The following is a 15,737-nucleotide window of genomic DNA, read 5'->3' as shown; positions in this document are numbered from 1 at the left end:
GAGCCTATGAATGGAAGACCTCTTTCTCTCTTTCTCTCTGCATCTGCCTCTGTGTAACTCTACCTTTCAAATAAATAAATATTTTTAAAAAGTATGGGAAATTCTTTAATATTTATTACCACATATTATTTATACTTTTTATTTTAGATTTTGTTATGAAATTTGAGAACTTTTATCTTTAAAAACATGTGAGTTTTCAATATACATAAAGTAAATAAAATAGTAAAATAGTCAAGCATGTAGCTTCAACAAACAGCAGCCCTCTGCATATCTTGCTTCATCTCGTCCTTCTCCCAGCTTTTTTGCTTTCTATGTTTTTTAAAAGATTTTATTTATTTGTTTGAGAGAAAGAGTTACAGACAGAGAGAGTGAGAGACAGAGAGAAAGGTCTTCTATCCACTGGTGCACTCTCCAAATGGCCACAGTGGCCAGAGTTGGGCTATCCTGAAGCCAGGAGCAGGAGCTAGGAGCTTCTTCTGGATCTCTCATGTGGGTTCAGGGGCCCAAGGAATTGGGCCATCTTCCACTGCTTTCCCAGGCCATAGCAGAGAGCTGGATCAGAAGTGGAGTAGCCAGGACATGAACCGGTGCCCATATGGAATGCCGGCACTACAGGCAGCGGCTTTACCCACTACACTACAGCACTGGCCCATGCCATTTTGTAAAGATTTATTTATGTATTTATTTGAAAGGCAGAGTTATGGAGAGGCGGGGGAGGGGGAAGAGAGAGAAAGAGAGGGGGGGTCTTCCATCTGCTGGTTTACTCCCCAGATGGCTGCAACAGCTGGAGCTGCCCTAATCCGGGGCCAGGAGCTTCTTCCAGGTCTCCCATGTGGGTGCAGTGGTCCAAGGACTTGGGCCATATGCTACTGTTTTCCCAGGCCATAGCAGAGAGCTGGATCAGAAGTGGAGCAGCCAGGACTCGAACCGGTCCCCATATGGGATGCCGGCACTGCAGGTGGCAGTTTTACCCACTATACCACAGCGTCGGCCCCGGCCCATGCCTTTTGAATCCTGGTAAATACTGTCTAACAAGAGCATCACCAAATCCATAGTCTTTTCAATTTTTTTCTTGAAGAATTTAATAGAGTTCATTAAAGTGGAGGAGATCTTAGCTAAGAAGTGCTCAATACATGAACTTGAAATGAGAGATAACCAGAGGCCTCATCCAAGATTTAAACTTTTTCTTCTAGCATTTGTGTTGCCTAATAATCTGGTACTGCTGGAACCTACGGGGTGGATGGCAGGTGGGTAAGTCATCTCAACAGGCTGTTGGAAGCAGGGCAGTGTGGTAATGTGGAGAGAAGAGGAGGGTAGGGATGCTAGGAACTCTTGCTGTAGGTTCCAACTGCATCTTCACAGTGCCTGGGATGAGGGTCAAAGATAGTGCAAAACCAAAAGCAAAAAAGAATCAAAGTGTAAAACCCCTCTGGAACACTGGTCCATATGTTTGATAGGTAAATAGTTCCAGGTTACATGACCTATTTCTCCTCTGACAGCTGAGTTTTTACTTAGGTAAAAATGTACATCAGTTGGGGGCTGGCACTGTGGTGCAGCAGGTTAAAGTCCTGGCCTGCAGTGCCGACATCCCATATGGGCACTGTTTCTAGTGCTGGCTGTTCCTCTTCCGATCCAGCTCTCTACTGTGGCCTGGGAAAACAGTAGAAGATAACCCAAGTCCTTGGGCCCCTGCACCCATGTGGGAGACGGGAAGAAGCTCCTGGCCCCTGGCTTTGGATTGACGCAGTGCCAGCCATTGCAGCCATCTGGGGAGTGAACCAGCAGATGGAAGACCTTTCTCTCTCTCTTTACCTCTCTCTGTAACTCTATCTTTCAAATAAATAAAATAAATCTTTAAAAAATGCACATCAGAGAATTTTTTTAACAGATAGAGTTAGACAGTGAGAGAGAGAGACAGAGAGAAAGGTCTTCCTTCCATTGGTTTGCCCCCCAGATGGCTGCTATGGCCAAAGGTACACCAATCCAAAGCCAGGAGCCAGGTGCATCCTCCTGGTCTCCCCTGTGGGTGCAGGGCCCAAGCACTTGGGCCATCCTCCACTGCCTTCCCGGGCCACAGCAGAGAGTTGGACTGGAAGAGGAGCAACTAAGACTAGAACCCAGCACCCATATGGGATGCCGGCACCGCAGGTGGAGGATTAACCAAGTGAGCCATGGCACCGGCCCCAGAGAATCTTCTGAAAGTATATTTAAGAAGCATTCTTACATAACAAGTAAGCACTGATTCATTACTTTCTTAAGAAGCCCACATCCCAGTGCTGACATTCCAAACTGAGTGCGTATTTCATCTATGTGCCCAAGGTCTATTTGTGTCTTTGTTGGGGTCTTCTTCCTGGTTTAGCTTAGAAGTACGGACAAATCTAGTGGGTTTGACAGTGGTAAAGTGTTTAGGTATGGCCTTTGGCCTTTGGAATACCCCATTCTTCTTAGCTTTTCAGTAGAACAAAGGAAAGTGTAATGCCATCCTTCTTGGTAGCATCATCCTTATTTTTCCTCTACCTGTGTGTCATTTCCTTTCCTTTTATTTTCTCCTCTCTGGAAGAATGTTACCTAAGTGAATATTTGAAAAAAAATGTACAAACAGCTTTTGTTTGTTTTTGACTGGAAAAGGCTGATTTTCAGGATTTAGCAATGGATCTATTTTCCAAAAAAATGTGAAAAAAAATAAACCTACTGACTTAAAAACATGGGCCACTCCTTGAAGCTAACATTTGAGACTGAGGTTTGAATAAGAAGGATGGAGTGTAATGGAGAGAATGAAAACTGGGGTCAGGTATTCCTAGGCAAAATCCTGGCTCTGCACTGTTGCTGGCTGTGCCATCTTGGCCAAATGACTTTTTTAAGTAGGAATTAAGACTATCTTTTTTTAAAAAAGATTTATTTATTTATTTGAAAGTCATTGTTACACAGAATGAGAAAGAGAGGCAGAGAGAGAGGTCTTTCATCCGCTGGTTCACTCCCCAGATGGCTGCAACAGCTGTAGCTGTGCCAATCCAAAGCCAGGAGCCAAGAGTTTCTTCTGGGTCTCCCACATGGGTGCAGGGGCCCAAAGGCTTGGGCCATCCTCCACTGCTTTCCCAGGCCATAGCAGAGAGCTGGATCAGGAGTGGAGCAGCTGGGACACGAACTGGTGCCCATATGGGATGCCAGCACTACAGGTGGCGGCTTTACCTGCTACACCACAGCACCGGCCCTGGCCAGATGACTTTGGCACACCCAACTTCAGTTTCTCATCTGAAAAAAAAATAAGATAATAATGCTTAGTGATAGTGCTGTCAGGACTGAAATGCACATGGCTCATTAGCCTCACTGACACTGATCATGAAGAGAGGCCTGGAACTGGCAGGCAGAGAATAGATCACGCCAGCACCCCCCTTGTTCCATGTGGATCCCAGTTTCACACAGAGCCTTGCTCATAGAAGGGACTCAATTACTACATATTGAATTAGAACTTGGCTTGAAATCAGGAAAAGTATTGAAGAGGAATATGATTTAAGCAAGTTCAAGAAAATGACACTTTATGTGTCTGTGGCTTTACTCATTGGAGCATGCATACTCCATTGCCTGGATAACTCATATTTATCCTTCTGTCTCCAATCCTGGTACCCTCTCCTTCAGGAAGCCACTGTGTGCACTTATTTCTTTGCCCAGGCTGAGTGAGGCTTATCTCCATGGGGCTCTGACAGCACCTATGCCTGCCTCATTCATGACACTTACTGCATCATGTTGATGGTGCCTGTGTCCATCTCATCAGCATATCTTTGGAGGGAGGGGCAACATCTTATACTTTTTTGTTTATGTAGTTCTTAGTGTATAGAATAGACTGAACAGACAATAATTGCTTGTGAATCCAAACAGAATCAGTGAGGGTATAAAGTTAAGTACAGTCTTATAGACTCTCTTAGGCAATCTGTGACTGAATTAAACACTTTTTCATTCTTAGAGACCATTTACTCAGACTGCTAACAAGGACAGCTCTAGCATCTGTGCCGCAATATTTCAGAGGTCCAGGCCCACCACTTGGTTTTCAGTGTACCAGGGCTGGCTGTGATTTTGGTAATGTAGATAAATGTACTTGAACATAATGCTAGTCCTAACCACCAAAGCCAGTTAGTAGACATTATTATGAAGACTCAATATGATGAATATATGCAGTTTGGCCCGATCCATGACCAAATACCTTGGGTCCAGCAGAGCTGCCGGTTCTCTAAGTGCATGAACATAACCAACCCTTACCCCAACTGCCATGAACTAGAGCTGTCCAGGAACTAGAGCTGTACCTGGCAGAGTTGGTACTCTGTAAATCTTTGTTTAGAGAATGAATATACTTGGATAAATGGATTTAGCTGTCAGTAAAGGAAGCTATGGTTTGGCACTTTGTAGCTCTGTAGATTTTGATCATGCTGTAGGCACAACAAAGGGATGAAGCTAGGAGATGATGCCAAGGAGTTTTCTTGTGGGCCTGCTCTTGTACCACCTGCTAACTCTGTCTAGGAAAACAGAGAGAGGGAAACCAAGTTGTTCAATAATGAACCAGATTTTTAGTTGTTTATAATCAAAATCTATACTAATTTTGCTTTCCTCTTGCTGTGTATTCAGCTGTACAAATAGGCTTGATTCTGGGGGTGAAGGGAGCCAGAGAAGGCCTCAAGACTCAGGGTATCCTGGTTTTGGTGTGTGGTCTGGTCTGAGCCAGTTTTGCTCTCGGAGCTTTAGTGTCCTTGTGAATGAGGTGTTTAAAAACAGATCTGTAAGGTCTCTTCTGATTCTGAGATTCATACTTTCTAAACACTGTGAGGTTTGAGTAGGGGTTTTCCTAAGTTCTGCAGATGTTTCCTGGGTGTGTTAAAAGCTGAACATAAATAGATCAGATTGTAGATGACAGTGAGGTTCTTTGGGTTTTAGTTAGAGACTTTGTAGTTTTTTTGCAATCAGGTTTCCTTGGTTTTTAGTATTTGGTTCTGATATCATCCTTCACATGAGAATAAGTAAATAGACATGCTGTACAAAATTAAAGGAACCGATTTCTTTTGAACTTCATTAATGTATAATTGATAAATAACAAGGTGTGCAACATGATCCTGGGAGGAGATGTGGGGCTTGGGAGAAAGGGAATGGTATTGGTTATTACAGTCACTTTCAGAGACCTCTTTACATAAATATTACTTTTATCACAGGTGCAAGGAGCTAGCTTACTTTCCAGCTCTCTCCTACAGTGAAACAATTCTTACTCTTCAGGAGTGTACACACAAACTAGGAGAGAATGAAGCTGCACTGAGATAGAGGTCCAGGGCCAGTCCCCATTCTCCAGCTCTACTCTTGCTTTCCCAGAGAGGTTCTATAGCTATGATTCATTCATGCCTGGGAGAGATGATCACGCATCATGGACTTAACAATGTTCACAAAGAATGGAAACTGCAAATGATCATGTGAATTCTAAACCACTGTATTTTATGGATACATAAATACAAACTATATTAAATAGTAACAGTATCATATAATGATGATGTTTTGCTATCTTTTCATCATGGTTTATGACTAGTAGTATTTTTCCATATAGTACATCTACCTGTTAGTATTCCTTTGTAGAGATCAATCACATTGAACTATGTATTAACATATTAATATAGGTATACTTATTAACCTCTGTGTACATAATCTTACTTTTGTCACAGGTGTAAATAGCCAGCTTACTTTCCAGCTCATAGTTCAATGCATAGTGCCCGATTGTCCACTTTCTTTACAACACAAGTTTTAAATTTGCTTAAAATCTTTGGGTTCTTTTACAAATTCTGTAGAATTGTAAAACAATTCTTTTAAAAACATATTTTTGAATAATATTTATTTTTGAGTAACTCATGGGGAAAATTGCTACATATGGAATTTCTTTTTTTTAAGATTTTATTTATTTATTTGCAAGTCAGAGTTACACAAAGAGAGGAGAGGCAGAGAGAGATAGAGAGAGAGACAGAGAGAGAGAGAGAGAGAGAGAGAGGTCTCCTCAATTGGCCACAATGGCCAGAGCTGCACCGATCCAAAGCCAGGAGCCAGGAGCTTCCTCTGGGTCCCCGACATGGGTGCAGGGGCCCAAGGACTTGGACCATCTTCTACTGGTTTCCCAGGCCATAGAAGAGAGCTGGATAGGAAGTGGAGCAGCTGGGATTTGAACCAGCACCCATATGGGATGCCTGTGCTTCAGGCCAGGGTGTTAACCCGTTGTGCCACAGTGCTAGCCCCAAGATATGGAATTTCTTAGTCAAATAGGTAAATATTTTTAAAACTTTTTGTTTAATTATAAAATAATACTCATCAAGCATTTTAAAATATGGAAGTACATAAAGGAAAAAAACTGAAAGTCACTTTCCCCTAGTTTGATATTCTTCACTGAAGTAATACATTTTTATGTTGTAGACAAAATTACCAAATTACTTTCCAAAAAAGTTATTCCTTTGTATCCTTTCCCCAACATATGAAAATGCCCGATTGTCCATTTTCTTTACAACACAAGTTATTTTCAGTCCTTTAAATTTTTTCAAATCTAATATGTAAAATTTCAGGCAGTATTTTAAATTTGCCTTTCATTATTAGTGAGATTGGATTTTTTTCTAATTTTTTTAGTAATGTGCTAGTTGCCTGATTTTTTTTTTCCTTTGCCTATTTGCTATTGAGTTATTTATTTTTTTCTTAAAACTTGTAAGAAGTCTTTAAACACTAAGGGGATTCATTTTTTACAAATATATTTTTGGTCAATTTGTGTTTTGTCTTTGTTTTGCCAATAGAAGTTTTAAATTTGCTTAAAATCTTTGATTCCAGCCTTCCTTCCAAAAATAGGGCCTGGATCAATTTTTAGAGCTGCTTTTCCCAACTGCAATTCACCTAAATATATTGTAAAGAAGGAGTGGGTGGAGGGGCTGATCAGAAAACAGCAAGAAGTCCACAGTTTGCTGCTTCCATGCAGAAGCAAGCCAACAGGTTTTTTCACTTAGGAGCTTCTCAATCACCTTCCTCCCAAGGCTCTTGTTTCCAGGACAGGAATCTCCCCTCTTGCTCCCATCATAAATGAGGCAACCCCGCTTGAACATCCCTCCTGGACCCTGCACTTCAATGCTATCCCCTGTTGTTTAATATGAATGAACACGTTATGTTATAATAGAGAACTCCTGTCTCCAGATAAAATGGAAATGACAGAATTGTGCACATCACTAGAGGGAGAACAACTAATTACAAGGAATATTTGTACGAGATGTGCTTTTAATGATGATTAAAAGACTGCCCTTAGAACTAGGGCATTGGAAACATCTGGTCATTCATTGCCCTACTTGAAAACCCTTAGCTCTCTGCCTTCTGTAATGTAAAGGCCAAGCTGCCTCCCATAGCAGATGAGGTCTTTCACAATCTGCTGATCACCTTTTTTTTTTATTTTCAAATAAATGCTAAGTAAGCACTTTCACTCCATATGTAATTGTTGAGTATGTACTACTCAGCTCTAGACATTGTTAGTGGTGGTCCCTGCCCTTACAGGCCTTTGGACTACTGGGTGGGGGGTGACAGATAATCCCAAATAAACAAAGCATTCTATAGTGTGGCCAGGGAGGACTTTTCTGTGGAGAGATCTAAGCTGAGACCTGAAGAATGAGCAGGAACTAACCATAAGAAGAGCAAGGCAGGGAGGGGAGGACGTTGTTAGGCAGAAGGTATGTCAGTGGCCTTGCAATCACCAAGAGTTTGGCGTATCCTAGGAACATAAAAGACTGGCACAGCCAGAGCTCAGGGAAAGGAGACAGCTCCCTGTAAGATGGTTCTAAACCCAGGGCCAGTTTTATAGATTCATGTATTCATTCACAAAACAGACATCTCATGAGCATCTAACTCTGTAAGCACTGGGCCCAGTTTGGGGGTGATGCCAGTGTAAACATCAAATCATATCCTCAGGGGAGTCCCAGTATGGTTGGAGAGACAAATCTGTGAGGGGATTACAATAATAGAATGCAAGTATGCATAGAGATAAAAACCAAATGTTTTGAAAGCTCTAAACAGAACACCCTACCCTAACTTGATGGCCAAAAATCCTTCCCAGAGCTCATAAAATTTAAACTGAGTTTTAAAAATTAGCTTTTTTATTTTTAAAATTCTGCCTTGCTTTGGAAAGATATCAGTTACTTTTAAACAAAATTTGAAGAGTAGATAAAAAGAAAGGGAAATCTCAAATTAACTAGTCAGGATGAGCTTAGAACAATATGTACCATAGTGATCTGCTTTATTTACTCGATTTTCCCATGTACATTATTTTTTTCACATTAGGAATGCATAATTTTTCTTTAAAGATTTATTTCTTCATTTGAAAGAGAGAAAGAGAGATCTTCCATCCACTGATTCACTCCTCAGATGGCTGCAACAACCAGGGATTGGTGAGACTGAAGCCAAGAGCCTGAAGCTCCATCTGGGTCTTTCACATGAGTGTGGGGGCCCAAGCACTTGGGATATCCTCCAATGCTTTCCCAGGTCCAATAGCAGGGAGCTGGATTGGAAGTGGAGCAGCTTGGACTACACTGGTGCTCATATGGGATGCTAGCATTGCAGGTGGAGGTTTTACCCACTGAGTGACGATGCCAGCCCCATGAATGCATCTTATCCTATGTCATTATTGGAATGAACTATGATACAGGAGAACTACTTGGCAAAGTTCAACAATGGAAAAACAAAGAATGGAGCCAGTGTGCCTCAACCAAAAACATTGGGTACCTATAACCATTTCAGTGTGGTGTTGATAAGCACATTTGGTTGTGGGACAAGTGCTGTGGCAAAGCAAGTAAAGCCGCCACCTTGATGGCGCTTTAGACTTGATGAAATAGGACACTCACTTATGTAATAGGTAATTATTTGGCACCTGTTGTAGACCACTTTGTTGAGCCTTGAGCATCTGTTCTGAACAGAACAGACATAGCCCCTGCCTTCATGGTTTTTCTAATGAAGCAAAAGTACAGAGTTATGTAAGGAAATATAGCAGGGGGCCTTAACTTAGCTGGAGAGGTCAGGGGAGGTTTTTCTAAGGAACAATTCAACAACAATTCAAGCTTGAGAAGTAAGGGTAAGCAGGAATTAGTGAGAAAACTAGTGAACTAGGGGTTTCAAGCCAAGAAAAAGTATTGAGACCCAAGGTAGTGTGGATTGTTTAAGCAGCTAATGGAAAACTCCTTCAGATGGCCCTTGGTGGGGTGGAGAGCAAGGGATGTCATGAGATAAGTATGGTTTTCCAATAGCTTCTGAAAACACATGTCAAATAATGCAGGACTCTAGGGACGAATATGAATGTTTCATCTCAAATTATTAAGGGATTTTAAGCAAGGGCTTAAAAGACATCATAGGATTTTTTTAAAAGATTTATTTTATTTATTTGACAGGCAGAGTTACAGAGAGAGGTAGAGACAGAGAGAGACGTCTTCCATCCAATGGTTCACTCCCTAGAGGGCCACAACACTGGAGCTGTGCCGATCCGAAGCCAGGAGCCAGGAGCTTCCTCCAGGTCCAAGGACTTGGGCCATCTTCCACTGCTATCCCAGGCCATAGCAGAGAGTTGGATTGGAAGAGGAGCAGCTGGGACTAGAATCAGCACCCATATGGGATACTGTTGCTTCAGGCCAGGGTGTTAACCCACTGAGCCACAGTGCCCAGCCCCAGGATTTTTTCATTTCAAAAAGATCACTTGACTGACTGCTGATCTGAGAATGGGGGAAGAAAAGGTCCATGGAGAGCTAGTCTCAGCATCACAGTCATTGACAGCCAGGTGGTGGCTGTGGAGATGGAGAAAGGAGCGCCGAATGTGGCTATTTTTCAGGTTGGACCTAGCGATGGGCTTGGTATGGGGGTGAAGGAGTGGGTGATACTAAGGATGAGTATTCAGTTAGAGAAACTAACTAGCTGAGTTGAGCTCCTTGTCTAGTACTGTGATTGAGTGCTACAGGAAGGACAAAACTCACATTTAAAAGGAGATGGGACAAGAGTGCTGATTTAGACTTTTGAAATTGAAAATGACATCTGAGATATCTAATTAATGATCTTAGGCAGTTATTGTGGGCTACAGATAGAAATTTGGAAAATACTGATACTCAAACTCATGAGAGTAGATGGGATATATTATAAAAACAAAAACAGCAAAAGCGCTTTCTTTTTTAAAACTTCATTCTTTTTTTAAAGATTTATTTATTTGTTTGAAAAGCAGAGTTACAGAGGGAGAGAGGGAGGGAGGGAGGGAGAGAAGGAGAGAGAGGTCTTCCATCCGCTGGTTCACTCCCCAATTGGCCTCAATAGCTGGAGCTGTGCTGATCTGAAGCCAGGAGCAAGGACCTTCTTCCAGGTCTCCCTTGCAGGTGCAGGGGCCCAAGGACTTGGGACATTTTCTATTGCTTTCCCAGGCCATAGCAGAAAGCTGGATCAGAAGTGGAACAGCCAGGAAGGAATAGAACCGGTGCCCATATGGGATGCTGGCACTGTAGGCGGAGGCTTTACCCACTTATACTACAGTGCTGGCCCCTATTCATTTGTTTTTATTTGAGGAGTAGAGAAATAAAGAGAGAAAAAACAGAGTTCTCCCATCTACTGGTTCCCTCCCCAAATGCCTGCAATGGCAGGGGCTGAGCCAGGCTAAAGCCAGGAGCCAGGATTCAATACAGGTCTCCCATGTGAGAGGCAGGGACCCAATTATTTGAGTCATTACATGCTGCCTTCCAGGGTGCACATTTGCAGGAGGCTAAAATTGACAGTAGAGCTATGACTCAAACCCAGGCACTCCAGTATGGAATATGGTTGTCTTAACTACTAGGCCAGATGCCTGCCCCAATAGTGCTTCCTATCATCACATTAATGAGAACAGCCAGTGGCTATGAACTGTCTTCTGTGTGCTAAGCACTGGTCTGAGCATTTTACATGTATTAGTTGATTTGATCTTTTTTAAAAATATGTTTTTTACTTGACAGGTAGAGTTATAGACAGTGAGAGAGAGAGAGAGACAGAGAGAAAGGTCTTCCTTCTGTTGGTTCAATCCTCAAATGGCTGCTACAGCTGGCGCTGCGCCAATCCGAAGCCAGGAGCTAGGTGCCTCCCCCTGGTCTCCCATTTGGGTGCAGGGGCCCAAGCACATGGGCCATTCTCCACTGCCTTCCCGGGCCACAGCAGAGAGCTGGACTGGAAGAGGAGCAATTGGGACCTGAACCCGGTGCCCATATGGGATGCCAGTGCTGCAGGTGGAGGATTAACCAAGTGAGCCACTGTGTTGACCCCAGTTGATCTGATCTGGATGACTCTGTGTGGTAGATACTATTGTTACCTGCATTGTAGATGAGGAAGCAGAGGAGCTACAGAGCTAATAAGAAGCAAATCTGGGGACTCAGGATCTAAAGCCCAAGTTATTTTTTTTAAATATTTATTTGAAAGGCAGAGGAGAGAGAGAGAGAGAGAGAGAGAGAGAGAGATCTCCCATTCACTGGTTCACTCCCCAAATGGTCACAATGGCTGGGCTGGCCTAGGCCCAAGCCAGGAGCCAGGAGCTAGGAGCCAGGAGCCAGGAGCCAGGAGTTTCATCTGGTCTCCCATGTGGGTGGCAAGCACTTGGACCATCTTCTGCTGCTTTCCTAGGTACATAAGCAGGGAGCTGGATCAGAAGTGGAGCAGCTGGGACTTGAACCACTGTCCATATGAGATGCTGGCACTGTAGGCAAAAGCTTAATCTGCTGAGCCACAGTGCCAACCCCAAAGGCTAAATTCTTAATGTCTCATTAGAAGAGAGAAGAGATTGAACTTGGAGGTCTAGACAGTTTCAATATATTTGGATAGAGGAGATAGACCTCATATACGATGAGGAATAAAGTGTTTTGAGAGGTTGGAGGACCCATGAGGATGGGGTGTCTCAGAAACCTGGTGAAGGATGTTCTAGGTAGGTTGCCAAGGTCTGTGATTAAATGCTGCCCAACGGCCCTGAGGAGACATATAGGCATGATATGGGTGATGAGCATAGAGAAAGGGTTTGCCAGGCATGGGGACAAAATGAATCAGAGATAGGTGTAGAAGAACCAGCTGCTGTTTGCTGTTGTTAGAGGACTGAGTGCAAGACCAGGAGAGGTGAGAGAGAAGACCAGAGAAGTTGCCAGGGCCAGATCATGAAGCCTGTAATGTGCCTCACATTAGCAAGAGACAGTGATCCCGGCCTAGAATTGTCTGTTACCAAAGTTGGGGAGCAACGCAGAGGGAGCTACCTACTGGTGCCTGCCCATTGTTTGCCAGGCACTGTTTTGAGCACTTTATCTATGTTGTCTCATATAATGTATGTGTTGTTTGCTGTTCAGTTCCATGGTTCCTTCAACTTACCCTGAGATATTTTATTTGAAATAAAACAATTTTTAAATTTATCCATGGTTCCTTTCATCACTAAATTGTTTATCGGGTAATAGATATTCTATGTGTGAGGAAGAAATCTATATATTGAGATCTGTACATATTTAATAGCACTCCTTTTTATACTTTTTTTATGAACTGAGAGCAAGTATTGAAAGTGCTAGGAAGTGTGAGTTGTTTTACATAATTGAGCCACTTTGGTCACAATCAAGAGAAAGTGATTCATTGGGGTTATATTTGTCTTATACTTCCTCATACATCCTAAGCATTTTGAAGCCACAGTTCTTCCTGGGTTTGAATCCTGCTTCTGTAATTTGTTAGCTGAGGAGCCTTGGGCAAGTTGTTTGACCTCTTTCAGACTTTGTATTGAATGAGGGACTTCACTAGTAATTTTACAATTATAAAACATGTTGTAAGACTTCTGTAGAAAAGACTGCATCCAAATCAAAGTCTTTTGATGAAGATAGTCAATGTTTCCTTTGTTTGTGGGTGATTTTTTTTATTTGATATCTAGTTTATTAGTTTATGTACATTTGTCTGGAAGGCATAGCAAGGTCGAAGAAGTCAGATCTATTGGCAAATCAAAATATTGACTCCACTGAATGATACAGACACACTATTGGAAATACATCATGGTTCTTCAGAATAAGGTCACTATTAATCCCATGACATTAGTGATCATGAAAACATATTAACAGAATACAAATTCTATAATAAACAACTTTCCTTCTTTTTCTGTTTCAGTTTTCCAAAATGGTGCCAAAGGAGGAATGTACTCTACTACCAGAAACTACCGTTAAGCTACCCCCATAGTCCAAAGACACAGAAGGGCAGAAATATCACTTGTTCAATTTTCAGATTCACAGTGGCCAATGGATGACATATTCCTAGATACATGAACATGAAATGACACCATGACCAAGCTTCCAAAAACTCTTAGCCTAAATGAGTTATGTCAACAATGGTAGAATCAAGCTAGCAAGCGTTTTTGCCAAAGATGAAGGAAATTAATCAAATTATTAGTGCTAGCGTAGGAGATTATATTTATTCAAAATAGCTGCTGAGCCCGTACTGTGTGCTAGGCACTATGTCAGGTGCTAGGAATATATTGTATTGATTAAAAACATACAAAATCCCTGTCTTCATTGGGCTCACACTCAAGAGAAAGGACACAAGACAATAAACAAAATAAAAAAGTAAATTACATAGTCAGTTAGAGGGTGAGAAGTACTGCAGTGAAACAAAATAAAGCAACTGTGAGAGTGAACAATGGGAACTTTCTGAAACCAGGAAAGAAAAAAATAAACTTCTTTCTTGGAAAGTCTGTACGTGACTGATGAAAATATTTCTGGTTCCTTGACGTTCATGGATTTTCAAGCAAGAAATAAATGGGATTTTTAAACAAACACAAGAGTAGAACTGAAAAGTAGGAAGTGTAACTTTCATAAAATGGACTCTCAACACAGAGGTCTTGAGGCAGTGGGATCTCTGCTGGCTGCTGTGGTAGAAGCTTCCACATTTCCAGCAAATTCCATGATGCTCGCCCCACTGCCATCCACAGTGGGGCTGCAGCGTCAGGGGAGCCGAGGAAAAGCTAGACAGGACAGATAATGTGCAAGAATTCAAACAGCTCTCTGAGGTTTTCTTTTTATTTCCATTTCCTTTCTCTAATACAGCACCCGAGGCTGGTTAATTTTGTCAGGTAAGGGTGGGCTCATAAAAAATGAAAACTGAAAAAACAAAAACCACGGGAATATCGACATTTCCCGCTCCATCTTCCCTCTCCAATTGCTGAAGAGACACACGGCTATTGCATGTCCGTCAGTAGCTACACTGTTCCCGGTGGTCCACACTCAACTACCAGGGAGATTTTCGTCTTTTGATTGAAATTCAAATTCCCATTCCAACCAAAAGAACTCATTTCTAGTTTTAGCACCTGGAGAATTAGGTTCTCCAGGTAAGCAGTGAAAATAGAGAATGAATGATGCTGTCCTCAGTGATCATTATTTTCAGGAAAAAAATTGGACAGAGGCAGAAAGGCCAGGTTGCAGGACTAGAACGAAAAAAGGAGTGTCCAGACCTTGGGACAGTTATAAGTTGATCACAATAACAGAAGCCCTTTCTAGAGGTAATAATGCCATTAGATCGTGAAATTGTTCAGATGACATAGATTGGTTTCCCACTGTTAAGGCTTTAATAACGCCTCTCTGTGGTATCTGTCACCATGCTCTGTTTTTTGTTTGTTTGTTTTGTTTTGTTTTTTGCAAACCTCCTCCTTTCAAATCAGGAAGCGTATATAAAGTGCAAGTAAAATTCATCCCTGTGCTCCCAGGCTCTTGTTTCAATAACCAGTTTTACCAAACCTATCAGCTAACCCGCTGGCCAACAGGGACATGTGCAGGTCTTTCTGGAGTAGCAAGTGAGTTCGTCTGGCAGAGACAGTATCTGCAGGTCAACACAGTGTTGGCAAGAGAACACCAAGTACCACACACAAGACAGGACATGAGGGAGACAAACACTCAAGGGGACTTTCTTGTCATCTTTGGGTGTCAATGCTTAAAGAAAATTCGGGAACTGTAACTAAAGTGAACGAGGTCAGCGAATGTCACAGCATGGTCAGTCTTCAGTGAGCTCAGTCTTGCTCTTCCTAGTTAAATTCCCGAATTTCTTTTTGGCTTCTGCTCTTTCTTCAGCATCAAAGTACCAGTCATGGCGTATCTGGTGGCATAGGAAGGCTGCACCTCATGTGGATTCCTGCGGCCCGACCAGAAGAACAGCAGTCTATTGAAAATGGGCTCCACATCTGCTACGAACGACTTCCCTTCTGGAAATATCCTCAGGATCCCACCATGTAGCTTGGCATCCCAGTTCTTGTTCAGGTAGTAGATGCAGGTGATACAGCGGCCGTCATCATTGGGATTGTCCACGTGGCGAACATAACCTGTTCCATTTCCTGGATAGCATGCCACCATTGCCTTGGACCTCTCCTTGACGTAGTATTTGCCCAGGCGGCTTCCGCAGTACAGGACTAGCCTGTCGATGAGGGACAGGAGGAAGCTGATGGCCTCGCAGCCCTTCTCGTTGCCCCCGATCCACGTGATCTGGTCGCCGCGCAGGTGCCGCTTTGAGACCTGGGCGCGCGGCCCGGCCAGCTGGCCGTCCCGCAGGGCCCCTTCGCAGTGCAGCTGCTTCACGCGCTCCAGCACGCAGTTGCCCACCACCTTGCCCAGGAAGTTGTCCAGGTAGCAGAAGCCCACCTCGTGCAGGCACGGCATGATGTAATCCATGGCAATTTTCTCCAGATCCTGGCTCATGATGTGTGACAGGGGCAT

General features: G+C 42.8%; 1 protein-coding gene across 1 annotated transcript; it reads right to left on the bottom strand.

Moving 5' to 3' along the window:
* Positions 1 to 14,985: 14,985 nt before the first annotated feature.
* Positions 14,986 to 15,737, bottom strand: LOC133746770 (prolyl hydroxylase EGLN3-like). The gene has a single exon (XM_062175023.1). It carries the CDS (start codon positions 15,735 to 15,737, stop codon positions 15,057 to 15,059), a length of 681 nt encoding a protein of 226 aa, XP_062031007.1. The 3' UTR covers positions 14,986 to 15,056.

The sequence above is a fragment of the Lepus europaeus genome, chromosome 18 (genome assembly GCF_033115175.1).
Source record: "Lepus europaeus isolate LE1 chromosome 18, mLepTim1.pri, whole genome shotgun sequence".
Classification (NCBI taxonomy): Eukaryota; Metazoa; Chordata; class Mammalia; order Lagomorpha; family Leporidae; genus Lepus; species Lepus europaeus.
The sequence above is the reverse complement of the archived record's forward strand: the minus strand, read 5'-3'. Positions and strand labels throughout refer to the sequence as shown.